The following is a 27,409-nucleotide window of genomic DNA, read 5'->3' as shown; positions in this document are numbered from 1 at the left end:
ATGTTAGTCTGAGATTTATATAGCTTAAAACAATGACCCCTTGTCCTGTTTTCAGTGCTAAACTTCAGCCCCGTAACTTCTTTCATTTTAATAAATTTAAACAACTGAATCATGCCCCCTCAGTCTCTTCTTTGCTCAAGACTGTACATTTTTAGCCTTCTAAGCCTGGAATCAGTCTAAATGAGAAAATCCATTTATTAGCCTTGTAGCCCGACTTTGAACCCTTTCCAATACATTAATATCTTTCTTAAGATAAGGACATAATGCAATTAATTCATATTGTAATATTTTGTTGTAAGTCAAAACTTATTTTTGTTAATATAAAAATATAATATTTTTAAAGATAAATTTAGAACTATTTATAGTCGGCTCAGTATTTATTTATTTCAGATCAAGTTTCTTTCCAACTTTAAATGTTTTGTCCAATTAGTTAAGTGGATGCGGGGTAAAGTGAAATATGGACTTCATTTTCGTTGACTTATTCAATTACTTATTAGATTACTTACGCATTCATTCATTAACAATTCTCCATTTAATAATTCACTTATTTATTCACTTATTTATTCACTAATTCATTTATTTATTCATTAATTCATTTATTTTCATATTCATTCACTATTGTTTCACTCATTTATTTTTTCTTATATATTAATGAGCTTATTTAAAAAAAGAAAATTCTCATTTTTTTTTGCTGTTACAAAATTACTGCCAAAAGTAAAAAATTCAATTTCAGTGCAAGTTTTATTGTAAAGCCCATTGTTCTTGATTTCTGTACTGTAATTTTCAAATCAAATTTCCAATGTTTTCATGTTGAAAAAGGAAGGTTATCCTAACCATATAACTTGACACCTCATTCCCCTGCATGTACTGTTTAAATAACATATTTTTAAAAACAACTTACATGGCAAAACATCTTTATAACGGTTTTTGGGTACATTTTCCGGTAGTTTTGCTACATCCATGGTACCATTGGTCTTCTTTTTACTCAGTTTCTGAAATAAGAAATGCTTTTCTATTACATTTCATTTTTTTGCATGATAAACGTTTTTGACAGCTAATTAAAGAATCATAGAAATTTATATTCAAATTTGGTAGGATTTACAGTTTAGTATTTAATCTTTTTTTTTTCACGCACTATAATCCGTTTAGTAAAGCGTATGGTTTGCCTGAGTTCTAATTAAAATTTCTCTTTTAAATTATTGCACTTAAAATTTTAAATATTAGTATAGATGCTTTCAGTTTCATACAGTTAAAGGGTTCCTTACACATAGGTCGAAATCGCATGGTATATACAAATCGCACTATTTGCTTAAATTTAAACGATTTAATAGGATAACAAATATTTGCTACAGTAAATATTGACTCAGAATTATTTACACAAAGTCTCATTATTATTCTAGTATCATACAAACAATCAGTCGAAAAAATATCACGGACCGTCCCAATACTTCACTGCCCTTTTACTCTACTTTTACATCAGAATTATGCCTGTAGATAAATAATTGCAGTCGAACCCGCTTAATGGAATAGCCAATTTGTCACGAAAATGTATTCTAATAAGCGGAATTAAATAAAGCAGGATATCCTAATAAAAGAGGGATTAATAAGCGGGATTCATTGAAAATAAACCACTAAGAAAATAGAGCCTTTTTGTCTTAACTTAAGCGGTGTTGATATGTTAGTCAACCTAATTATTAGTTATTAAATGAATTAATTACCAACCTTTTGATGCACAAAAATTGCAAATTACTGCTTTTTGTGTATCAAAACGTCGGTATTTCCTCCATTTAATTTTGAAGCACAAAGGTTATTCGTTATTGGTTATTAGTAACTCTGCTAGTTAAAAAAATCAAATCTGCAATTTTTACTAATAATAAAGCTGAAAGTCTTTCTATCCGGATCTCTGTGATCGTTCGGCCGATTTTCATGAAATGTGGCACAGAATTAGTTTGTAGCATGGGGGTGTGCACCTCGAAGCGGTTTTTCCAAAATTCGATTTTGTTCTTTTTCTATTCCAATTGTAAGAACATTTTCCCGAGCAAAATTATCATAAGATGGACGAGTAAATTACCAAGTTATCATAACGTGGAACCGTAACATGGGCAAGCCAATTGGCGAGAAATTCATCATGCATTATTTGTAAATATACAGGCGAACCAAAAGACCTTTTAATTTTCTTCTACGGGCAAAGTTGTGCGGGTGCTACTAGTAAAGCATAAAAGAGGTGAAAACTAGTTTGTGAATTCTCATTATTATTCATTTATTAAATATTGATGCTTTTTGAAATTATACAGTCTTGGCTTCCATGAAATTGCTATTTTTCTTTAAAAAAAATGAGAAGCCCATTGCAGACTCACCTCGAAAGTGGAGAGCGCAGAACGGTCTTCCAGAGAAAGTTGAAGGGACAGCATGGATTCTGCCAAGGACAGAGTGTTTGTAATTTCAGTGGACGTAACGATAAGAAGGCTTGGATCGTAAAGCTGATCTGAAGTCTTCCCATTTTCTGATGATTCTAAGGCTGGAAAAAGAAAAAGAAAGAAAACGCTAACCCCTTCAATCAGAATTATGAAATATTTGACCAAAAATGTTGATTTTTGGTACACAGTGTACTATGGTAAAGGGTATCTTATAGACAACATTTTGAGTTTGTAGGAGAAAAATTAAAAGAGTTATGGCACGTCAAATATTCCGGACGTATATTTTTGAAATCAATATTTCATATACAAAAACGATAAAATACCAAACAAACTTTATTATAAAATGTTCTACAAACGATTATAAAACATAATATAAGCGTTTGAAACGATTAATTAAAGATTATATATATTTTTTAAAAAATCAGGAAAAAAACCTCGCTCTTCAGATGAAAATCCATGGTTGGAAAAATGAGCTGCTCTCTATCTCTCAATCCTTATATGTCAGTGTTGTCAATCCCAAAACGAAAAATTATTTCACAAATTATAATAAGCAGAATGTAAAGAGTCAACTACAAAAAAATTAACTAATTAAATCAATTATTAAATGATTAGCAGCTGTTTAAAGTGGTTGTCCGGTACACCGGACACCAGGTCTGAAGGGGTTAATGGGAAAAAAAAATCAAAATGCTTTGCTTTTAAGCTCGAATTCAAATTATACTTTAAAAATGAAATGCTTATTTAAAAATTAAGCTCAGAAATAATTAGAGCGTTTAATTGAGACACAAACAGAAGGTCTAACTTACCAGTTTGATAGTCTTCGTTAGTTTCAGACACAAAAGTTTGATTGGAATGTATTGATTCAACTACCTGAAAATAAGAATAAACATATATTCACTGCTAATAGATGAAACCATTTATTTATCAAAATTTTCAAATCAATTCCTTTGAGATGGTGGGAGGGAACCTTATGGTTACGACCTGGGACTTGTGATCGGAGAACCATGGATTCACAGTTCGGGGTAACAATCACACAACTAGTATTTGCTCATTGAATCTGTGGGCCCGAAAGTATTGTGGTCGGCAGTCAGTGGTGTATTCAGGACCCTATAATCTATAGTCCTGGGTGGTGCTAGGAAATCGCCGCCGGGGGGGGGGGGGGGGTCAAGCTTGCCCGGCAGTAGCAATCTCCTCCGCCTCTACCCCCGCCTCGATTTCGGTGACAAAGAAACCAATCATTCTTGCGTCTAACAACACGAATTCCCCATAAAAATTAAAAGAAAAAAATATAAATTTAAAATAAATAAACGATAAAAATGTACCCACGGAAACTTTATTTCGGGAAGGAATATAGGTACACAAAACTGAAATATGTTAGAATAAAATCAAATTTAAAATGTAAAACATGAAAAGGCAGGGTCATCGCGAGATCAAAAATCTAGAACTGACTGAGCCTCACAGAATTTGAGGAGAAATCTGAATATAATGTGAAATCAGTATATAAATGTGTGCTCTACAGAATTCATGCAGAAAAATAAATTGAACAACAGTAATTTACATGAAATACACCACCAACTCAGTCATTTCCACTCTTGGCACTCTTGTGTGTGGCCACTCAGTTTGGCACTCTTGGCTTCCTTGAGAGGTTTTCCATCTCCAGCTCAGTCATTTTCCTATGCCGGGCTGATGAGTGCTAACAAGCACGAAACTGCCGTCCTCGGCTGGAAATGACTGAGCTGGCGGTGTATTTCATATATTTCTGCTTTATCCCTGGCTACTGGGCGGTAATTTACTGAACAGTAATTTAGTTGTGAGTGTAATTAATTCACTTACAGAAGTTTGAGGGGTCCGGATAAACCAAATTTTTGAAATTGTAGCTCTCAAAATGCAATTTTAGATGATCTTTGGTGATTTCAAGGAGAGAAGGGTTTGGATGCACACCTCCAAAGAATGTTAAGGAATTGAAGTCCAACAAACGAGATTTTAGTAAATCTGTAATGTTATTTGATAGAGGAGTAGAGTTCGAGGTGCTCCCTCGAAACAGTTTCAAAATTGAAGTTCATAAACGTGATTGTAGGTCATGTTTTGGTAAATTAAAGGTGATGGGGTTAGTGATCGTTTATACTGAGGGTTCCTCGCCCCCCTCCTCGTAATTAAATCTCATAAACTCAAAAATTTACGAGATGGCAACTCCAGTGCTCAAGGATATAGCTGTGCTCATCTACTAGCTCATATTCACTGCTAATAGATGAAACCATTTACAAATCAATTCCTTTGAGATGGTGGAAGGGAACCTAATGGTTACGACCTCGGACTTGTGATCGGAGAACCGTGGATTCACAGTTCGAGGTCATAAGCACCCAACTAGTATTTGCTCATTGAATCTGTGGGCCCGAAAGTATTGTGGTCGGCAGTCAGTGGTGGTGCTAGGAAATCCCCGACGGGGGATCAAGCTTGCCCGACAGTAACAAGATCCCCCCCCCCCCCCGCCTCAATTTTGGTGACAAAGAAACCAATCATTCTTGCATCTGACAACACGAATTTCCCATAAAAATTAAAAGTAAAAAATGTAAATTTAAAATAAATAAAACGATAAAAATGTACCTACGGAAACTTTATTTCTGGAAGGAATATAGGTACAAAAAACTGAAATATGTTGGAAAAAAATCAAATGAAATTAGGCTTTTGTGAAAAAGCAGGGTCATCGCGAGATCAAAAACCTTGAGTTGCCTGAGCCTCACAGAATTTGAGGAGAAATCTGAATATAAAATAAAATTAGTATGTAAATGTGTGCTCCACAGAATTCATGCAGAAAACGAAATTTAACAACAGTAATTTAGTTGTGAGCATTTACAAAAGTTTGAGGGGTCTGGGTAAACTACATTTTCGAAACTGAAGTTCTCAAAATGCAATTTTAGATGATCTTCGGTGATTTCAAGGAGAGAAGGGTTTGGATGCACACCTCCAAAGAATTTTAAGGAATTGAATCCAAGAAACGAGATTTTAGTCAATCTGTTATGGTATTTGATAGAGAATGAGAGTTCGAGGCGTTCTCCCGGAAAAGTTTCAAAATTAAAGTTCTAAAACGTGATTGTAGGTCATGTTTTGGTAACTTTAGGGTGATAGGGTTAGTGATCGTTTATACTGAGGGATCCTCGTCCCCCCCCCCCCGTAATTTAACCTTATGAACACAAAAATTGACGGGGTGGCAACTCCAGGGCTCAAGGATATAGCGGTGCTTATCCACTAGCTCAAAATATTTTTTGGGAGCAGAGCAACCCATACCTGAAGTAAGCAGAAGAAGAACTAAAGAACATCGAGCCAATGCCTAGTTTTATATCAAGATGATCCTCGCGGGTCAGAACACATATAAAATTAAATATATTTTTTCGTATTTCATTTTATTATTATTTTTCTAGATAACTTGGAAAAGCACGGACAAGAGAAAACAGTCACAACCAGGGTTGCCAGACGTCCCGGATTTCAAGGGACAGTCCCGTATTTTGAAAAATTGTCCCGCGTCCCGGGGAACTTCCATACGGGACGGCTAAAGTCCCGTATTCTGGCTGATAACAATATTTTACAGAACGAAACATTATTTTAAGGGAAAAAAATAGAGTAAAACAAAAAATGTGAAATGATGAGCAATGAGAAAATCATGTGGCAGCAAACGCAAAAATGATTTTCCTTTTGATTTGGTTCGTAGGGCCGTGGTAGTCCGATCGGTAGAGTGTCGGATTCGGGGCCGGAGGGTCCTGAGTTCGAACCTCGATGGTCGAAGACCCACCGTCGTCATTAAGGGGACTGGGCGACGTTAAATATGCTCGTGGTCCCAATGTCCTCCAAGTGAAACGATACCTCTGGGGGTGCTAGCACCAGGTAGCTATTAGCTCCTGGTCTAGTTCTAAATTCTCATTAACGGTTCGATCCGGTGATGGTGCTGCCATCTATCGGTATAAAAAAAATAATGGAGGCAAGGCATTTAGTATGCAGTCCTCGACATAAATACAGTTGTAGTCAGTTGTGACTCGGAATCGAATTTGGTTTGTATGTTTTTGTTTTGGCGGAAGACCGTGAGGAACCGAATGGTTGCTTCTTCTTTGCTCATTGACTAATGTTGGAAATATATCTCTGCGCATACTTCGTCAATTGCAAGGAAAACGGTTTTTATACTTTGATAAGAGACATTTTCTGTGGTTCAATGCTTTGTTGCGATTGAATTTTTCAGATTTATCATGAATAGACGTCTCAAAAATATCCTCCACCCCCCCTTTTTACTCCTAGAAGCCTGTCCAGTATTTACTGTTCTTAATCCTGGCAACCCTGGTCACAACTATAAAGTTTTGCTAGTGCAAAAGCAGAATCCAGAGAAAAAAATTGAAAATCTTTTGAAAAGCATTGCTTGTTAGAACCAATTACAAGTATTTTATTTGATAACAAATATAAACTGGAAACGGATAAAAATTTTGCACCAAAAAAATAGGAAAATATGCTAATTTTTACGGTTTTTAATTATTTTCTATAGTAATAAAAGTTCTACAAAGATGAGGCCTAGTTAAGAACACTCGTTACAAGTCAACTTTAGGGTAAAAAAAAAAAAAGCAGAGAATTATTAGAATTTTATCCGTTTAAGAGCTACGATGCCACAGACAAACGCATAAATACACAATACGCTTCAAACTTTCTTTATTGCGTCGGAGGTTACAACTGGAAATAAAAAAAAAACGAGTTTTTTTTTTCTTGAACAATAAATTAGATCTTGAGAACTGTAATCATTTGGGGGTTCGAAGTCACTGCCTATTTGGTAATCAAGTCTTGAATGGGAAAAAGTTTTATAACATGTACCCTGGTTATTTCAAAATTGGACGTTCCAGAAATTCAATTTAAAACGATTTTTGATGGCGGAGAGAGGATGGGTCATGTCGTTCTGCCTTAAACCTGACTTAGCTAAATACCAAAGCTTTGCCTTCTATTCACGAGTTGAACCGCACCATGCTGCGGACACTCGCTGGTGAGATAAATTTACACTGGTGTAAGAAATTAAGCGAATTTTCAGATTTGGTCAATTATCTCTAGAACTACTGGATCGATTTTAATGAAATTTGGCATGTACATACATTGAAACAATACAAAACAAATAACCATCCAAAACTTAAAATACACAAGCATGATCATAAATAACACTCGTCAGAGCCGGATGGTATGAAACAGCGGTTGCAAAAGTGAGCAAACAAAAGGTTTAGTCCGGGTTATGGTCCCCTCTAACAGACATATAGGCCTTGGGTAAAAGCCGACTGTCTTTTACTAGATGCCTTTACATCCAAAAGCTCAATTCTTTGCATTGGAAAAGGGATTCCGTGAAACCCCAAAACGCGCGTGCGAAGTGATCTGCTTATTTGTGAGATAAAAATCAGTACCAGGGTTGCCAGACGTCCCGGATTTCAAGGGACAGTCCCGTATTTTGAAAAATTGTCCCGCGTCCCGGGGAACTTCCATACGGGACGGCTAAAGTCCAGTATTCTAGCTACTAACAATATTTTACAAAACGAGACATCATTTTAATGGGGAAAAAATAAAAGAAAGAAATGTGAAATAAAGAGCAATAAGAAAATCATGTGGCAGCAAACGCAAAAATTATTTTCGTTTCTTTCTTTCTTTTTTTTTTTTTGGCAGCAGACCATGAGGAGCTAAGGCCCCTATATATACGAGCCGACGCATCAGCTTAAGATTAGCCATTTTGGATCGGAGCGCGTGTTTGAGTGATTGTCTTTTCTGGCGAGTTATCGCGTTTGGTGATTGTTCAATTATCAGCGGCACGTGAATTTTCGGCAAATTTGGCGAAATTCGAAACTTTGCTGTGGTAACCCTAGTAGTGCAACAATGAAAAATCCGATCCAAAATGGCTAAACTTAAGCTGATGCGTCGGCCTGTCTATATAGTGGCTCCATGAGGAGCCGAATAATTGCTTTCCTCTTTGCTCATTGACTAATGTTGGAAATATATCTCTGCGCATGCGTCGTCAATCACAATGAAAACGATTTTTATACTTTGATCGGCGACATTTTGTAAAGTTTAATGCTGTGTAACGATTGAATTTTTCAGATTTATCAGGAAGAAACGTTCTAACGTCGGAAAGCACCCCTTAAAATTTCCCAGTAATTGACCGTAACCTCAATTACCCCCCCCCCCCTTTTTTTTCACTCCTAGAAACCTGTCTCGTATTTACTGTTCTTAAATCTGGGAAACCTGATCCTTATGAAACCCCTTTTGAATCACAATGTATTTTTCAAAGTTATGCAACAAAACTCTCACCTGATGATTAGGCACTTCATCTGGAGGAACGTGGTTGAATGGTAATAATGTTTGATTGTTCTCTTCCTGCGCTTGTTCGAGGCATTCGGTCTCGTTTTGCGCATCATCGTCGGGTTTCGGCAGCAGCTCGGGCTGATTCCTTTCCAACTGAAAGAGAAAGGGATATGTGTATATTGCGCAGTTTATCACTCTTAAACAATTTCAACGTTTCACCAGGAAATAAGTCAAATCTAGAACTAGTATGTTGTGGCCATCACGAAACTTTCTTCTATATTTTTCTTTTTTTTTCTGATCCCTCCCCATGCTTGACGAGGAAGCAATATTCCCAACAAAAACAAAATTAAACATGCAAAAACTTGACGACCATCCCAATGTCTGAATTATTGCAAAAGCAAAGCAAAGAGCGAAAATTGAAAGTTATTTCTAAAGCCTTGATTAAATTAATTACAAATATTTTATTTGTTAACAAACATAAGATGGCAACAGTCAAAAATTTTTAATCATTGAGATAATATTTCCGATCATTTCCATACAATTAAAATCACGAGAAATACGCAGACGACAATCTATTACGATTTATCTTTCTTATTGTTGCATTAATAAAGCTATTTTTATTCACACAAAAAAGCCCCCCATGGAGAAATTGGCGCCAAAATTGAACCAACGCCTGTACCTGTTAGGGGCAACATATGGACCAAATTTTGTTTCATTCCGCCAGTTACTTCCTGAGGAATAGCTAGCACGCGTATCTTAAAAAACGTCCCATTGCTCCACCCCCCTTGGAGGAATTCGCGCCAAAAACCAATGGGCACAAGTTCACATAGGGGCACATATGTGTACCAAATTTCGTTCTATTTCATGCAGTAGTTTTTGCTGTAAAGCGGCCACAAAAAACTGGTCACACACAGACGTGACACACACACACGGATACACACACACACACACACAGACAGACAGACATTTTCCAAAAATAGTCGAAATGGACTCAGCACACCTCAAAACGTTCAAATCCGTCAAAATTCGAAAATTTGCACGAATCCAATACTTTCTTCTATATATCAGATATAGAAGAAAGTAAAAATGTAGCTGCAACCATCAACATAGTTTTGCTACGAATTCATAAATTAATATATTGCGTTAAACTCATAAATTAATATTACAGTGCAACTTCGTTTATCCGGACTGACTGAGACCGAAGGCAATCCGGATAATAACGATAGTGAACAAAACACATTCTTAAATAAGCAGACATCTTTTATTACATCAAAAAACGATGCTCTGTAACGAAATTACATCGGATTGTTACAAGCAAACTTTTTATCATTTATAGCGGAGCTGCAGTTTTGTCAGACTGACGCTCCAAATTCGCCATGTTGTTTGTCACATCAATAAAATGTGTTGTGCGACACACTTAATCAAATTATTGGCGAATTTGTAGTTCCCTTCTTACTATCATAAATTATTTTAGTAAATATAATTTTTTTTTAACCCAACAAATTTGACCTGGATAAACCGCTGGATAAAAGGGGGCCGGATAAATGAAATTCTACTATGCGTACGAACTGGCATTTTAACAAACTTCAAAGAAAACACTGGCTTCAATTCGTTCTGTACCGTAAACGCGGACTACTTTGGGGGCTTTGAGGGAAAAAATGACTCTGAATTTTAAACGTTCGACTGCCGACTCTATTTTTTTTATTTTTCCAAAAGGTTTTGCCCCCCTCCCCCGGACAATATTTTCAGCTTTGGCCCTTAGGGTCCGTTTTTGGCCCAAATGGAGAAAAAGATTCAACGCCCTCTGTCAACCTTCAGGGCGCAATTTTTTCAACAAATTTTGACAGATTGCACTAGAAAGCATCCCCAAGCACTCAATTATGTAATATGTATACTAAGTAGTTCTGTAGCTCTGCTCAAGAAGCAGCACTAGCGGTTCTGCATTCTCTGTGCTAACATGTGCCTTCATAACCTCTCAAATTTCTCCATGTAGAAGCAGTTCTACATCAGCTAAGAGTTTTTTAAGTACCTATTTCTAAGGACCATTTAATACTCTATGACGTAGTATAGTTGTATTTCTCATTTCTGTTTTATTTTATTTTCTTTTCTTTTTTTAAATTGACAATGACAACCTATTTCTTAACCTAAAAATTACGACCTACTTTAACCCAGTATAAAAACTTGAAAAAATCCTCCAGAGAGATCTGGAAAAGAATAGCGAAAATTTAGACTCTAAACAGGAAAAACACTAGAAAAAATCTGGTATTCTTGGCAACGGATAAAGCGAGAGATTGCAGATTCAGTTCGTCAGGGTTCAGTTACATTTCTTCTATCATGAAAGATGAAGAGGAATTAAAAGCTGCAGGAGGGATTTAGAAAAGGGTTTACTCAGTTACATCTACTTCTTACAAATATTGTTAAATTTGTTGGAAAGTTTATGGAATTTCATTATTGTAGAATGGATTGAGCTCAGGTTTCCAAAGATAGCTGTTGATGCGAGAGAAGAAGGAGAGAATGTTGAGAGCATGGAATGCGCTAAAATGTTTTGGAAGTGACCGAAAATTTAGGATCCCTTGTTTTATGAATGGTGTTGTCTTAACAAAAATTATTCAATCTCCAAAACTGATGAAAAGATGACTGATCTCCGTCGGTAATTTCTGAGACAATAACTAGGTATGTACACACTATTAAAAAAATATATATATATATTAATTTGAATTTTTGGCATCTTGAATTCAAATTATGTTTTTCGCAATCACGAGCGTGTGTGTGTATGAATGCGCATGTGTGTTTGTGTAGGCGCGTGTGTGTGGGTGCGTGTGTATGTGTGTGTGTATGTATACATGTGTGTGCGTGTTGTAGGCGTTCGTGTGTGTGTGTAGGCATATGTGTTTGTGTCTGTGTGCAGGCATGAGTATTTGTATGTGTGCAGGCATGAGTGTGTGTATGTGTGTGTGCAGTAGTGTGTGTGTGTCTGTGCGCAGTCATGAGTGTGTGTATATATGCGCGTGTGTGTAGGATATGGATGCAAGCTGGAGACGGCTTTCGCTAGAGGAGCAGCATCGTGAGGAGCCGGTCGACGGTGGTGCTGGCAGAAGGTGCTGGTGGGAAAATAAAATGATAGCACATCAAAACAGTCAAATGAGAACAATAAACAATTGTGATTGCTCAAAAAAAAAAAAAAAAAAAAAAATATATATATATATATATAATAATAATAATAATTTTCTTTAAAATAAATATGTGTGACTCAAACGCCTTTTAAATGTATTTTTCATTCAAATAAATAGTTTTTCGCATGAACACACGTATTTCTTTGACTCTAGTTAGTCTTACATCGATTTTAAATTGAGAAACTCAGTTTGGTCAAAGTAACCCAAATGCAACGGTAACATTGGCCCAAATAAAAAACACTAATAAAAGGTAAAAATACTTGGAAATAAACTGATTACTATTCAAAAATTAAATTAAGAGACTTCTAGATGCATAAAACAAGTTTCTATAGCTTGGAAATATGAATAGTTACAAAATTATTGAGAAAAGAATGAGAAAAACTAAAAATCTGTGCCAAAGTAGCCCGTGTTTACGGTACGTCAAATCCTCACTGCAATTTTCAGTAATTTATAGATCCAATGGTATAAAAATTTGGCATTTTTAGTTTTATGACTGACAAAAAATCACCGAACTACCTCTTTTAGAGACAACCAAGCTGCTAGTTCTGTGTGGGTTGAGATGTTAATCATGGTCATTGTTCTTCATAAACGTTCTTATTTGTGGGTCGATAAAAAGGCCTTATTTAAATTTATCATCACTCAATTTGGAAAAATGCTTTTCAAATACAAAAATCCTTTGCCATTTTTATCCATAGTTTTGAAAAAAGTTTTGGTCAAACCGACTTTTATATGTATAGGTGGAAAAATCTTTTTTTTTTTTTTTTTTTTTTTTTTGCGAAATAAGAGGTAAATTAAAAAAAAAAAAAGAAAAGAAAATATTGCAACTTCAGAAACTTGCAGAAATTCTAATTTGAATAAAATATGAAATTAAAACAATGACTGTTGCAGATGCTTTTTTTGACAGTATACACTAATAGGCTGTTTTATACTTCTAATTATTGAAATATATATGGAATTAAGTTATTTTTATCACATTAAAAGCGAGGGTGAATGAAAACGTTATAGAGGCTATAACAAAGAAACGTGACACTCATATCATTTGGCAATTTCGGTTACAATTAAGTAACTCAATACACGTGATAGTTTTCACGTTAGAAAAATCGTGTCACACAGTGTAATTATTATCTATTTATTTATTAATTTGTTTTTCTTTTTCTTTCTTTCTTTCTTTTTTTTGTGATCGCTACCCTGTGGATAATGGGGTAGTTTCTGAAATTTTAAAAGAATTTTTTTTTCTGAAAGAGCATGCTTAAAAACATGGGATCTGACCATTTTTTAAATAATTTGTTTAAGTTTAATATTTTTAAAAAAATACTTAAATCGGTGCGTTTTCATTGTTTATGTTTCAGCCCAATGACAACACAAATGATGAAATGCCATTCAGTGTTGCCATTCACAGAACAAAATATGTAATTCGCATCTTTACTCACGTGTATAGGCAACGATATGGTTGATAGCAAGCGTAGAGCGCAATTTTAATTCGCTTGTTGCTTATCATAACGTGGAACCGTGGTAGAAAGATGCGGCAAAATGCATTTTTTGTGACGTCATCAAGACTACGCCTTGTTTGAAAAATCGGACATTAAAAAAAATAATTAAAAAACAACTGTTGGGAAAATGAAAGTATTTTCTGGGTCTATGTTATTTTTTTTGCTTATTCTATCAATTTCAGTGACTAAAAGTAGCACTTTTGACTGTAGGAAACAACCCCATTGTTTTGAAGTCGAATATCTCCGCGAGCTATGGTCATGCGTATTTCATGTTTTTGTGTTCGCATTGCGTTTTTTTTTTCCTTCAGCGGAGGTGAGTTTTATAAATATGACTGTAGAGACCTGAGGCTGTATACAAATTTAGATTGTGTATTTTTCCTTCTTTCCTTGTCAAGCTATTAAAAATCCTAACTATGCATCTTATTTTGACCATTTTCATAATTAAAGCTGAACATGTATGATCAAGAAATGTAAAAATACAGGTCCTTCAGGTTGAAAACGGCTTAACTGTACACTTATATTAGAGAAGAATCATTCTAGTTGGGTGGTGCTATAAAATTCAATTAAAGCACCTAATATTTATTGGTAAAAATAAAATAAAATGTATTTTATGTATAAAAAAAGTGATTAATGCATATAAAACCCAAAATCAAAAACGATTTTTGATATAGGAATGTTTGAAAAATTCCTAATGTCTTTGAAACATGTTAACGTAATGAAAATCTAATGCTGACTGTTGAATTGCACACATAAAATACATCAGGGAAACTGAATAACTTATTAAATGGTTTTGAAAAAAATATATTGACATACATTACCAGTAATTCATATGTTTTAAAATAAATTCTTTTAAACGCTAAGCAAATAAATAAATAAATCATAAATATTCATTGCATTAATAAAAATTGACAATATTCAACTATCATTGATATTTAAATATTGAAATGGAGATTCCTGTTATATTTTATTATAAAAGAGATCGGGAGTAAAAAAAAAAAAATTCAAAACTTTAATAACACCAAACGTAATGAATTAATATTTTTAGAGAAGTAAGACTTCTACTAATTAAAAAAATTAGTGTTGCGCATTAAGCTGAAAGATTTTAAAAAAGTTACACTAACTGTTGAATTGCACAAGTAAAATAGGTCCCATGGAAATGTTTCAAAAGACCAGCCATCAATATTCGACAGTATTTCCCACAGGTCAATCACATCCATTTTGAAAAACTGCACTTGCAGTTCAGTCAATTTATTTTTGTAATATTTTGATCTTTTCTCCTTGTTAAGAATCAAACTCATTGCTCCATATTGACTTGTAATAACAGTCTGTGCTTTTAACAGTCCTTCATAAGTAACTCATAATGCGCTAACTACAAATTGTTCTGTGCAGTTATTGTAACAATTAAAAGAGTAGTTCCGTATGTTTTGACATTTGTCCTACAATATACTTCATTATAATACATTGACTTTGTATATTATGGTATGAATGAAAAATTATAATTCAAGAAGTGTTTTATAGCTTTAAAGTTTGCACATGCATTTTTTTTTTACTGTTATGAGATTATGTTATTCACATTACCATCGAAATGATGAAAGCCTCTAAAGTGTTTCATCTTTAAACCACACCTCTTTTCTCTCAGTTATTCATTACTATTATTATTGTTAAAATAATGAATTTGATCAGTGATCATCTGAACAAGATGAAGTGATGTTTTTGTTTCGTCACAGTAGAGCATTTTTTTAAAATAAAATCAATGGTTCGCATTTTTTACTTTCAATACGATGAGCAGTTGATTGACCTTTATTCACAACTTGTGAGACCTGAAATCTAAATTACCACATCACCGCAAATGTTTCTACAGAAGCACAATTGAATATTTTAGCGCACACATTGGATGTACTCAGCATGGATTTAGGACAGAATTCAGCATTGCCAGGCTGTCCAAATGGCAATAATTTCACCAGCAGATTTTTCACTGTCCTCCTGAGCGGTTAAAGATAGTAATTGCACCAATGCATCCGTTTTTTCTGGATCTCCAATCAGTCGTAGTATCAAAATTAATTTAGTACTTTCACAAAAATCACATCCTAAGAGTTAAGGACAACATTCAGTGCAGCTTGGATGTCCTAATGGCAATAATTTCACCAGGAGATTTTTCACTGTCCTCCTGAGCGGTTAAAGATAGTAATTGAACCAGTACATCCAATTTCTGGATATCCAATCAGTCGTAGCATCAAAATTAATTTTGTACTTTCACCAAAATCACCTCCTAAGAGTTAAGGACAACATTCAGAGCAGCTTGGATGTCCTAATAGCAATAATTTCACCAGCAGATTTTTCACTGTCCTCCTGAGCGGTTAAAGATAGTAATTCAATCAATGCATCCGTTTTTTTCTGGATCTCCAATCAGTCGCAGGATCAAAATTAGTTTGGTACTTTAACCAAATCACCTGACAAGAACCAAGGACGGCATTCAGTACTGTTGAATGACTCAAACGCCAACGATTCCTCCAACTTCGCAATCACTTCCACACAGCTCTCCAGAGCGGATATTATAATCAAAAACGAAACATCCGTCGTGTCTAGTAGCTGATCTCCAGCCAGTCGCAACATCAACACTGGAGAAAAAGAGTTAGTGCCAAAAGAAACCGTGTCGGTGGCATAAATAATTTTGGCTCAGCTGAGGCTTTATCATCGTTTACTGGATGCTTTTCGAGAGGTTTGGAAGTTTGCCTCAAACGCATTTTTTTCCCTTTCGCTACTGCTTTTTTTCTTCTCCCCTCAGTTATTTGACACTGAAAACTGTGGCAGATTCAAGTCCAGCGCTCATTCTTCCACGCGTAGTTCAAACGCGTTTTTTGAAGTTTTCAGACGCATCCTCTTTTTTTTTCGTCATGCAACGTGATTCATTTCTGCCGCGTCGGATCGTGTTAACAGCTGTCTTTCTTGTACCAGTGTCTCGCGTGTGATGACACTTAAGCGAATGGAGTTGTCAGTGTTCTCAATTAATCAAAAACAGTTAAAGGTTTGCACGAAAGAGAATTAATCACAATTATGTTTTCAGATTCAGTGGCATTAATTTTCGAGAGCACAGCGTTTTGGCATTTCTTCATACTATGCATTCGTACCGTTGTTTCACAGATGTTCTAAAATGGATTAAAGTGCAATAATTTAAAGACCCATCGTAAAGTTTAAGTATAGATTTGAATTGAGAAAAATAGGTACAGTGAAACCTGTGTAAGTTGACCACTTGCGGTGCACTACTTTAGTGGTCAACTTAGACAGGTGGTCAACTTACAAAGGGTTTGTTATATGATTCTCAGCCAAATTTGGTGCATATTGGTGGTGAACATAGACAGGTGATGAACTTACAAGGGTGGTCAACTTTACAGGTTTTACTGTACAGTGAAACCTGTGTAAGTTGACCACTTGCGGTGCACTACTTTAGTGGTCAACTTAGACAGGTGGTCAACTTACAGAGGGTTTCTTATATGATTCTCAGGAAAATTTGGTGCATATTGGTGGTGAACATAGACAGGTGATGAACTTACTAGTGATGTGCCGGATCGTTAAAAAAGCAGATCCGCGGATACGGATACGGATCCGGATCATTAGTGTCAAGATCCGCGGATACGATACGGATACGGATCTCAAATTTTTTTGCCGAATTCAACTATCCAAGTTTAAAATTTATTACGGAAGGTATTCCCGTCATAATAATAGCCAGTGGTGTTCCCATCAATTTTTCTGAGGGTATACTCCCAGTAATCCATTATGCACAATACGCGTATGAGATCATATACATAATATGTCATAATATGAAAATTTTTGGAGCTTGATGGTATACGCTATGTGTTTAAAAAAAGCTTGAGAGTATACAACACCACTGATAATAACACTGTTTCTTCAAAGAATGTCATCTACGGCGAAAATATAAAAAAGACTTCGATTTGCTCTTTAAACTTTAAAGAAATCTCCGTTAAAATTGAGGGAGAGTTGGAAGGAACGGGTCAGCATTGCATTAATGCTTAAATAGAATGTGAAAAATTATTTCTAGCTTGCTCGGTAGATGTATTATACAGGAGCAAGAGTATAAAGCTGCTACTGGATAGGCTAGAAATAATTTTTCGCATTTTATTTCAGAATAAATGCAGCGCTGACCCATTCTACCCAGATTACTCCGACCGACGGAATAACAGTGCCGGGAACACCTTTACAAACAATAAATAGAGAATTTTGTCTCACCTTTTTTGAAGGATGCCGAGAAAAACCAAAATGAAGAATAACCGAAACCCCAAATCAATAAAAAAACTAATATTGAACTAAAAGTTAAAAAAAAAAAAAAAAAAAAAAAAAAAAAAAAAAACATGGCTTAGAGGCGTCTGAAAATCTTGTAATTTAAATAGGGAATAAAACCTAATTTAAACGGAATTTAAGAGTCTTTTATTCAAATATTTAAGAATTTTTGGAGTAGAAAAGATCCGTTTAAGATCCGCCAAAAAAGTAACGGATACGGATGCGGATACAGATCTTTATTTTTCCTCGGATATCCGCAGATACGGATATGGGTACGGATATCCAGAACATCACTAGACAGGGTTCGTACGCTCCTTCAAAACTCATCCAATACTCCTTCATTTAAAAATTATTTTTGAAGGGCCCTTCAAACTCCTTCATTTTGGTTTTAACTCCTTCGAAACTCCTTCTTTTTTAGATCAAGACTACATAATCGTCCTTTATGACAGTAATTTAAAATACTTCAATCAGCAACTTGACTTCGTCACAGGAGCAAAGTTATAAGAGCAATTTAATGTAATAATTTGATACATTTTTTTTTCATAAAGATGTGATTTACAAATTTATTATAGAAGTCATAAAAGTTGATTGTGAAAATATTATTAGATGACTAAGACATTTCATAAGTGAATTAAATTATGCTTAAATGGTGCTTGGCTATTTTGTCAGGTATTATGATTATTGCTTTTAACTCCCGCCACACTCTCAGTAGCAAAAGTCAGTTTGTTTTGTCAGTCAGATGTCTTGTCAGTTTCTTCAGTCTTAAGTATTCAAAAATACATTAGTAGATGTACTATATTAAGTGATTTTGTTAAAAAAGCAATTGTTTAGTAAATTGCAGTTTTGACATTGTAAAAAGATCCACAAGGAATGTCGTGCCTTGAGGGGAGACGGGCTCATGAAATTGTGACAAGGGAAAGAGAGGGTGCTAAAAAGTGACATCAGACAGTTACTATAATAATATGTTTATGAAAAATAAGACATGTGACAAGGGAAGGAGAAAGGTAAAGTGTGATGAAGGGGAAAGGGGTTCAAATATGTTGAAAAAAAAGGTGACAAAATTTATAAGGATAACTCAAAATAGCTCAAAATTACTCCTTCAAAATCTCATTTTACTCCTCCAAAACTCCTTCATTTAATTTTTGAAATTGAGTACGGACCCTCCTAGAACTTACAAGGGTGTTCAACTTTACAGGTTTTACTGTACTTGAAGAGGAAAACTTTACCTTGTGTGCTAAGTTTAAAAAATAACAATAATAATAAGTGCTTTGGCGAAAGGGCAATTTTTCCTGAGACAATTTGATTTCATGGTCTCATCTATGGTCTATCAAAGTCTAGTTAAACTATTTCTACTCTCCTCTTTTCAAAATTGGAGTTAGTCATTCATATTCTGCTGCTTAAGGGGGTCCAAGACACAGAAATAGTCAAATTTTGAAAAAATTTTTTTAACCATTTAAAAAACTTTTCCGTTTTTTTCTGCTTAAAAGAATGTTTGAATCTTGTTTCTATCATAATTAAAACGAAAGATATAATTATTTTTGTTGCATGCATTTAACTAATATTATGTTGAACTTAAAAAGTTTTAACCGCGTTTTTCTCCATGATGCTATTTTTCCCGATTTTTTGCATTCAAAATCTTATAAATCAATAACTGATAAAGTAATGAAATTTGGAGCATATCTTTTTCAATCAGTTTCATTATTAAAAAAAAAAAAAAAAAAAAAACCGTTTACTTCAAAAAATATGATTTAAAAAAAAAGTATCTTCGAGTTTTTCAAAATTTTTCTTCATGTATTTCTTTATTTTTTAATGAATTAAAATTTTTCAAATCGCCGAATAAAAATTAAAACTGATATTTGTATAATTTATTGAAATTTTTTTTAAAACTGACCAAAAATATTTTGAGTTTTAACGATTTGAAGCAAACCACATTTCTTTTTCACATCCGACAAAAGCCAAAAGCTTTTATCGGATGTCTTTTCATCCATAAGCTCAATTCTTCTGCATTGAAAAAGGCGTTCCTTGTAACGCCGAAACACGTGCCTGCAGTAATCTGCCATTTGTGCTTTTTGACGTTGTTATTTCTTACTTTAGCTTCTTCAATAGTTTCCTGTTTGATGCATTGCTGGAATATTTGTCTTTGACTTCTTAACAACGAAGACCTAGTGCACTTGAACTAATGTAGAGTTACTCAATTAGCTCAAGCTCAAAGCTCTCTGTGACAGTAACATTTTAACTAATGACATTGTGGGTTGAATCCTATGTAGAACGTGTTCCCAAAAGCTCTATTGCGTAATATTGTGTTTTGCCAAAGACGAAAGACATTTTCACAACAGGTTTGCGTTTGATGCTCTAAGACTTACGCAGTTTCTTTAGACTATTTTAAACAAACGGTACCTAAAAATATCTCTTACTTATATATTTTTATGCTTTAGGCACACACAGGAAGAGCTAGAAGTTACAAAACAGTTGTGCGTTACAGACAGTGACGAAACAAAGTTTTTTTTGTTCTTCAAGAAACTTTGCAAAAATAATTATAATGCGCCAAGTAGCAGTCTCAAATCATATCATCACACTCTTTTTGATTTCTTCTTCTTCTTCTTCTTCTTACTTATCTCTTTGTTCTGAATCAGATCAGATCCATGAGGTTGTTCGCCTTAATCAACTTCAAGACAGAAGCAAGTCTCTTCAGTAGATCCTCGCGTACCAAACCAACACAAACTAGTATGTTGTGGCCATCACGAAACTTTCTTCTATATTTTTCTTTTTTTTTCTGATCCCTCCCCATGCTTGACGAGGAAGCAATATTCCCAACAAAAACAAAATTACACATGTAAAAACTTGACTACCATCCCAATGTCTGAATTATTTTAAAAGCAAAGCAAAAGAGCGAAAACTGAAAGTTATTTTAAAAGCCTTGCTTGAATGAATTACAAATATTTTATTTGTTAACAAACATAAGATGGCAACAGTTAAAAATTTTAAATCATTGAGATAATATTTCCTACCATTTCCATACAATTAAAATCACGAGAAATACGCAGACGACAATCTATTACGATTTATCTTTCTTATTGTTGCATTAATAAAAATATTTTTATTCGCAAAAAAAAAAAAAAAAAAAAAAAAAAAAAATCAACACCTCTTGGAGCGATTGGCGTCAAAATAGAACCAAAGCCTGTTTACATATGGATTCACATATATTCCAAATTTCAACCAGAACGTAGCATTACTTCTTGAGATAGGGCACTCAAAATGGAAAAAAAGAACGGGTGATTGCGCTACCCCCTTTTTAGCTGTTGACACAAAAATAAAATCAGTTTTTATACCCACTAAGGGCTACTTGCCGATAAATTTTTCTTTCATTCCGTTCATTATTTCTTGAGATACAGCAGTCACAATTGACGACAAAAAACGTTCTATAGCTCAACCCCCGTTTGAGTTATTGACACCAAAATTGAATCAGCACCTGTTCCTGTTAGTACCAACATATGGACCAAATTTTGTTTGATTCCGCCAGTAACTTCCTGAGGAATAGCAAGCACGCGTAACTCGAAAAACGTCCCATTGCTCCACCCCCCTTGGAGGAATTCGCGCCAAAAACTAATGGGCACAAGTTCACATAGGGGCACATATGTGTACCAAGTTTCGTTCGATTTCATGCGGTAGTTTTTGTTGTAGAGCGGCCACAAAAAACTGGTCACACACAGACGTGACACACACACACACACACACACACACACACACACACATACATACACACACACAGACAGACAGACATTTTCCAAAAATAGTCGAAATGGACTCAGCACACCTCAAAACGTTCGAATCCGTCAAAATTCGAAATTCGAAAATTTGCACGAATCCAATACTTTCTTCTATATATTAGATATAGAAGAAAGTAAAAATCAGATGTTGTGCAGTGGCCTCTTCAGTATGACATTTGGTGCAAATTGGGAAAGTCCTATTACCATGGGAAAATCTGAGGGTTTTTAGATGACCCGTGCTCAAGCGAGTCAAAGCAGTGTGATCTCTCCTGTCACCCTCAAATTACTTTTGTTTTTTTATGAACTGCATTGCATCTACTTTAAAGACATAGAGCTAATGTGCATGATTTCTTCCCAAATAAGCCAATGCAGAATAAATAGGTTGGCAATCACTGGAGCTTTCCTGGTTTTCGCCTATTTAATGTACAAATGCGGAGAAATTGTCTAGTTTTTCAAAAAGGTATTTTATTCTCAGGTACTCAATATCAAAACTATCAGGAAATCAACCAAGATTTTTCGTTGACGGCCCTCTCTCGCCGTCTAATTCAACCCTGTGGTTCAGCAAGGTAGGGGAGGGGGAGTTTGGAGGCCAATCCATTCTGATCCAATGGTTTTAAAATTGTTTCCAATACTAATAAGGTACATGAAATACACCGCCAGCTCAGTCATTTCCAGCTGAGGATTGCAGTTTCGTGCTTATTAGCACTCATCAGCCCGTCATAGGAAAGTGACTGAGCTGGAGATGGGAAACCTCTTAAGAAAGCCAAGAGTGCCAAACAAACATACCATGCCTTGCATTCAATATTCGAGTTGAACCGAACCATTGCATCGGTCACTCGTCTGGTCTGCTAATTCTATATTAGCTACTAGTTTGTTTGGCACTCTTGGCTTTCTTAAGAGGTTTCCCATCTCCAGCTCAGTCACTTTCCTATGACGGGCTGATGAGTGCTATATAAGCACGAAACTGCAGTCCTCGGCTGGAAATGACTGAGCTAGCGGTGTATTTCATGTATTTCTGCTTTAGCCTTGGCTAATGGGCGGTAGTTTACTGACTAACAAGGTAGTTTATATTCATGTAAGGTCGGTCATCAACCCCTCACCCCACACGGTCAATTTGGGTGTTTCTGCGAAGTTCATCCACTGTTTTCATCCACTATTGATGAAATCCAATGGGGTCGTTTCCAAAAATTTAAAAGTGTTTTTTTTCTGAAAGAGCATGCTTAAAAGCATAGGATGTGACCATTTTTTAAATAATTTATTTAAGTTTAATATTTAAAAAAAAAATACTTAAATCGGTGAGCTTTTATTGTTTACACTTCTGTCGTGTGACATCACAAATGATGAAATGCCATTCAATGTTGCCATCCACAGAAAAAAATATTTAATTCGCATCTTTACTCACGTGTATTGGCAACGATAGGGTTGATAGCAAGCGTTAAGCGCAATTTTAATTCGCTGCTTGATTATCATAACGTGGAAACGTAGGAGAAAGATGCGCCAAATTGCATCATTTGTGACGCCATAAAGACCACGCCTTGTTTGAAAAATCGGACATTTTAAAAAATTAATTAAACAAAAACTGTTGCGAAAATCAAAGTATTTTCTGGGTCCATGTAATTTTTTTTGCTCATTCTATCCATTTCAATGACTAAAAGTAGTACTTTTGACTGAAGGAAACCACCACATTACACGATGTTGACGACATTTTGTATTCCAACAGTTTTCTTTAATGTAACAATTTTATTCAAACACTTGGCTGAGAAATGCGACTGCCATAACACTCTTCCTGTCTTGAAGTTCATTGACTGTCAGAATTCAAATTAATTTCTAATATTTTATAAACTGTCTGATTGTGAGTTATTTAAAGTTCCCCACTTCCTGAATAAGCATGTGTGAACTAAAATAAAACTTCATTTTCAAAGCTTGCTATATATTTTTGCTAAAAATAAAGAACTCACATGAAATTTCCAGCGTCTTTTAAAATAACTTTCGAAGAAGCAATTTCGATAAACGCGCCATTAATGGCAGCAGATACGTCAATGATGACGTAGGTCAATGACGACAGCGTACGTCAGGGGGAGGAAAACGAAATGATGAAAGAAAATGAGGTGGGAGAATCGCCAGATTTTCCCCTCATCCCATCACCTAGTTTGAAGACGTAAATAGGAAATGACGGCTGCTCATATGGATCTCATTCACAAGTTGCGAGAATCGGAAAGGAGCTGGTTTTTGTGAAAGAAAGGGTTACCAGATGATTTAAATAACCGAAAATGACTGAAATTCCTAAGGTCGAAGATCTTTTAAAATCAGTGCTAAACATAGAATAAATGACAAATCGGCCACTGTTGATAATCTTTTTATGACGGTGTGTTAAACTTCGTTCAGAATTAAACAAGAAAACCGAATTTTATTCAAGACTTAAGACCAAATTTTATTCAAGGGTAACCTGAGAATTAGAAAAAAAAAAAAAAAAGAAATAAATATTAGAGGGAAAAAAAAAAAAAATTAAAACAGGATCCCTTTTTTTTTTGCCGCTAATTGACAGATTTTAAATCGTGAGGTAAATTTAAACTCTAAGCTTGGTTGAAGAACGTTGGAAATAAGTTTACCGGTAAAATTAAATACACAGTACTCGCTTCGGCAGTATATATACTAAATACACAAGTAAAATTATAAATGTAATGCTAAAATTATATTTATATCGTCCAGCAGCTCAAATTGAAACTATAATTGAGAAATCAGATTTGACTTTCAGCCTGAGTTTTAAGTTAAAAAAAAAAAAAAAGCTTCCTTAGCTTCCAAATAAACTTTATAATGTGTTAGAAAAATGACTTGCTAGAATAATCTATAATCTTAAATTGTAAACAAGACATTTTTTTTTCTAACGATAAAAAAGAGATTTAACAACTGTCATTCAAAGATGTTGATGCTAACTGGCAGTATTAATGAAAATAGTTTAAATATTAAAATGATATACGTAACAGTTTTCGACTTACAATTAAATTCATAAATTCATAAGAACGATTCACAAGAAATTTTGCGAACTTGAAAATTTAATATTGCATTCCTGTCGCTCTATTGAGAATCTAAATAACTTCGTCTGGCAGGTAGAAATAGATACAAGTTTCTAAAAATGAAGTCTTTAAAAGTTTTAACTTAAGATGAAAAGAAATGCAAGAACTATGGTGAGTAAAATAGCTGGATGTGAAGAAATATTTTTCTCTAGAGACTTAGGGTTACAGATGAAAATGAAGCAGATAGTTAAAAAACAATAATAATGGTGCGTAACCAAGATTTCCATTTCATGGATAATCTACACATGCTACTTGTGGGATCCTTGTTTGTAGATAAATTACATACTACTCGACCACAGATAAGATGGAAAAGCAAACATCTGGTTCACAGGCGGAAGGACGCTTCTATGTTTTCAAGGATGGCCAGTTTTTGTGCATTAGCCACTAAACTAAGCAGAGTTGTATTGAAATATTGAGCTATAATATGCAAATGCATTGAGCCATAATATAAGAAATATTATAGCTCAATGCATTGAGATGAACGAAACACGTGCATCTTATTTTCCTTTCCCTTCTTATTCAGGTAATCTCATTTCTGATTCCGAGTCCCAACTGACTACAACTGTATTTATGTCGAGGACTGCATACTAAGTGCCTTGCCTCCATTATTTATATACCGATAGATGGCAGCACCATCACCGGATCGAACAGTTGTTGAGAATTTAGAACTAGTCCAGGAGCTAATAGCTACCTGGTGCTAGCACCCCCATAGGTATCGTTTCACTTGAAGGACATTGAGACCACGAGCATATTTAACGTCACCCAGTCCCCTTTAATGACGACGGTGGGTCTTCGACCATCGAGGTTCGAACTCAGGACCCTCCGGCCTCGAATCCGATACTCTATCGATCGGGCTACCACGGCCCTAGGTAGTCTCATCTTAACTGGCTGCTTGCCAATCCATCGCAAGCGTGGCCAGACAGTATAATGCTCATGACTGCTACTTTCAATTTGACATCCTGCCCGTTGTCTCCTTTAAAATCTTCAAAATTCTGTATTCTGTTATTTGTATTCTGTATTATGTTATTCGTATTCCGTATTCCGTTACTGTTTTCTAAATTCTCTATTCTGTTACTTTGGAATTAAATAAAAAAGATTGCAACTTCCCGAGGGTCCCTAATCTGGGCAAGTCACTACTGTGAGGGGACCCTCGGGTGTGATTTGATGCCCGTTGTTTCCAGATTCAAACAGGGCCCGACTAACTAAAAGTGAGGCCCAAGGCCCACAATAATTTGGAGGCCCCCTGAAGGCTATTATTTTAAAAATGTGTGTATTTTTTGTATAGTTGTAATGTTATGCATAATTCTTTAAGTAATTTGGGGCCCCTTAGGAGGAGGGGGCCCCAGGCCCAGGCCTAGTAGGCCTGTGCGGTAATCAGGCCTTGGATTCAGAAGAAACTACACGCAGTGTTCAATGCTTTCTGTTTGTGAAGAAATACTAGTTTAGGCTTTCGTATCAATAGGAAATTATATACGCTGCTCAAGGCTTCTAGCAGAAACTACGCTGCTCAAGACTTGTAGTTCAGGAAGAAAGTAGACACCTGATGCTCAGGACTCACCGTGTAATGTGAATAGGGGAGTAAAAACCTATTAAATTTCATATTTTGACTATTGGATATTGTTAATTGACCCTCAAAACTAAAAAATTCACCACCGCCGAATTTTAAAACACCGTGATTGATTTTTAATGAATTTTTAAAAATCCACGCGCAAAAGTGCGCTCTTCTGAAACGTCACGAGCCCACGTCACAGGGCACTAATGGGCAGCCTTCCGCCGAAGATCCCTTGTTTTCGCTACGGACATTTTGAGCGCGCTGATATTTTTATGTTTTAGAAATTCAATAATCCTTTTGAACACACTATGGAGGCTGGATTCGTTAAAGCACAATCTAATAATCTTCCTCAAGTAACATCAATGATGGTATTCGAATACTTCCGAGAGGATGAGAGGTTTAATGATCCAGAAACACGAGGAGTTAAATGCGAGGAGGTAAGCCTTTTACTTTTCGTCATCGAAGTCAACTACTGCACGTCCTTCGACTTCTCCCGCGGCGTAAGAGCGCACGACGTCACTTCCTGTGCCATCTGACGTCACAATCGCTTGAACTTTAAAAATTAATTTAAAAAAAAAAACTACTTATCGTATTGCAAAAATTTTTTCACCTATGATGTTCATACATGTTACTCTATCATATAAAAATAAAATTGAAAAATCGAAAACTTCCCTATTAGCAGAGGCGGATATACAAATGTGCCGCCTATCGGTTGAAATAAATATCCACCTACTGGCTGAAATGAATTTCCTCCTACAGGCTGAAGCAAATTGCAGCCTACAGGCTGAAGCAAATTGCAGCCTACAGGCTGAAGCAAATTGTTGCCTATTTGTTGAAGCAAATGTTTGCCTATGGGCTGAGTGAAATCACTGCCGATGCTAGATTTCTTGCAAAAGTGCAACATTTGAGCGAATTGATTCTCATTTTCTGGTGGTAGCGGAAATAATATCCTAATTCAAAACTTTGATGCCTTCAAAAACTTGCCGCCTATTGCTATAGTCTAAGCTATACCATTTAAAGTACCACCCCTGGGAATTAGAAACGGAACTCACCTTATCTTCCTCAATGGCAGATACCTCGGATAAGTCGCTGACCACTTCGTCTTCATCGATAAATCCAATCTCAACGATGGGAGGCGAAAACGCAGCTTCTTTAGAGCACTCCTGCTTGCCTTCAAAGCTCTGCTGGCATTCCGCCTGGTCAGAGACAGAGTTGGGCAGATTTTAATTGCATGAATAATTAAAGATTAACAATTGATTAATTGGTAAACGTAACCACAGCAACTAACAATTGATCAATTGTAATTGTAGAAAATTACAATTAACAATTAATTAATT

General features: G+C 35.3%; 1 protein-coding gene across 1 annotated transcript in view; it reads right to left on the bottom strand.

Moving 5' to 3' along the window:
• Positions 1 to 27,409, bottom strand: part of LOC129234387 (tyrosine-protein phosphatase non-receptor type 4-like) — a 61,346-nt gene that overhangs the window by 20,701 nt on the left and 13,236 nt on the right. Inside the window, exons 2-6 of the mRNA XM_054868381.1 lie at positions 27,125 to 27,268; positions 8,727 to 8,873; positions 3,221 to 3,284; positions 2,358 to 2,518; positions 902 to 992 (exon numbers count right to left, since the gene is read on the bottom strand). Of these exons, the coding sequence (XP_054724356.1) occupies positions 902 to 992; positions 2,358 to 2,518; positions 3,221 to 3,284; positions 8,727 to 8,873; positions 27,125 to 27,268 (607 nt within the window). The remainder of the gene's footprint in view (positions 1 to 901; positions 993 to 2,357; positions 2,519 to 3,220; positions 3,285 to 8,726; positions 8,874 to 27,124; positions 27,269 to 27,409) is intronic.

The sequence above is a fragment of the Uloborus diversus genome, chromosome 1 (genome assembly GCF_026930045.1).
Source record: "Uloborus diversus isolate 005 chromosome 1, Udiv.v.3.1, whole genome shotgun sequence".
Classification (NCBI taxonomy): Eukaryota; Metazoa; Arthropoda; class Arachnida; order Araneae; family Uloboridae; genus Uloborus; species Uloborus diversus.
Note: the sequence above shows the minus strand (reverse complement) of the source record. Positions and strands in the feature narration are given on the sequence as shown.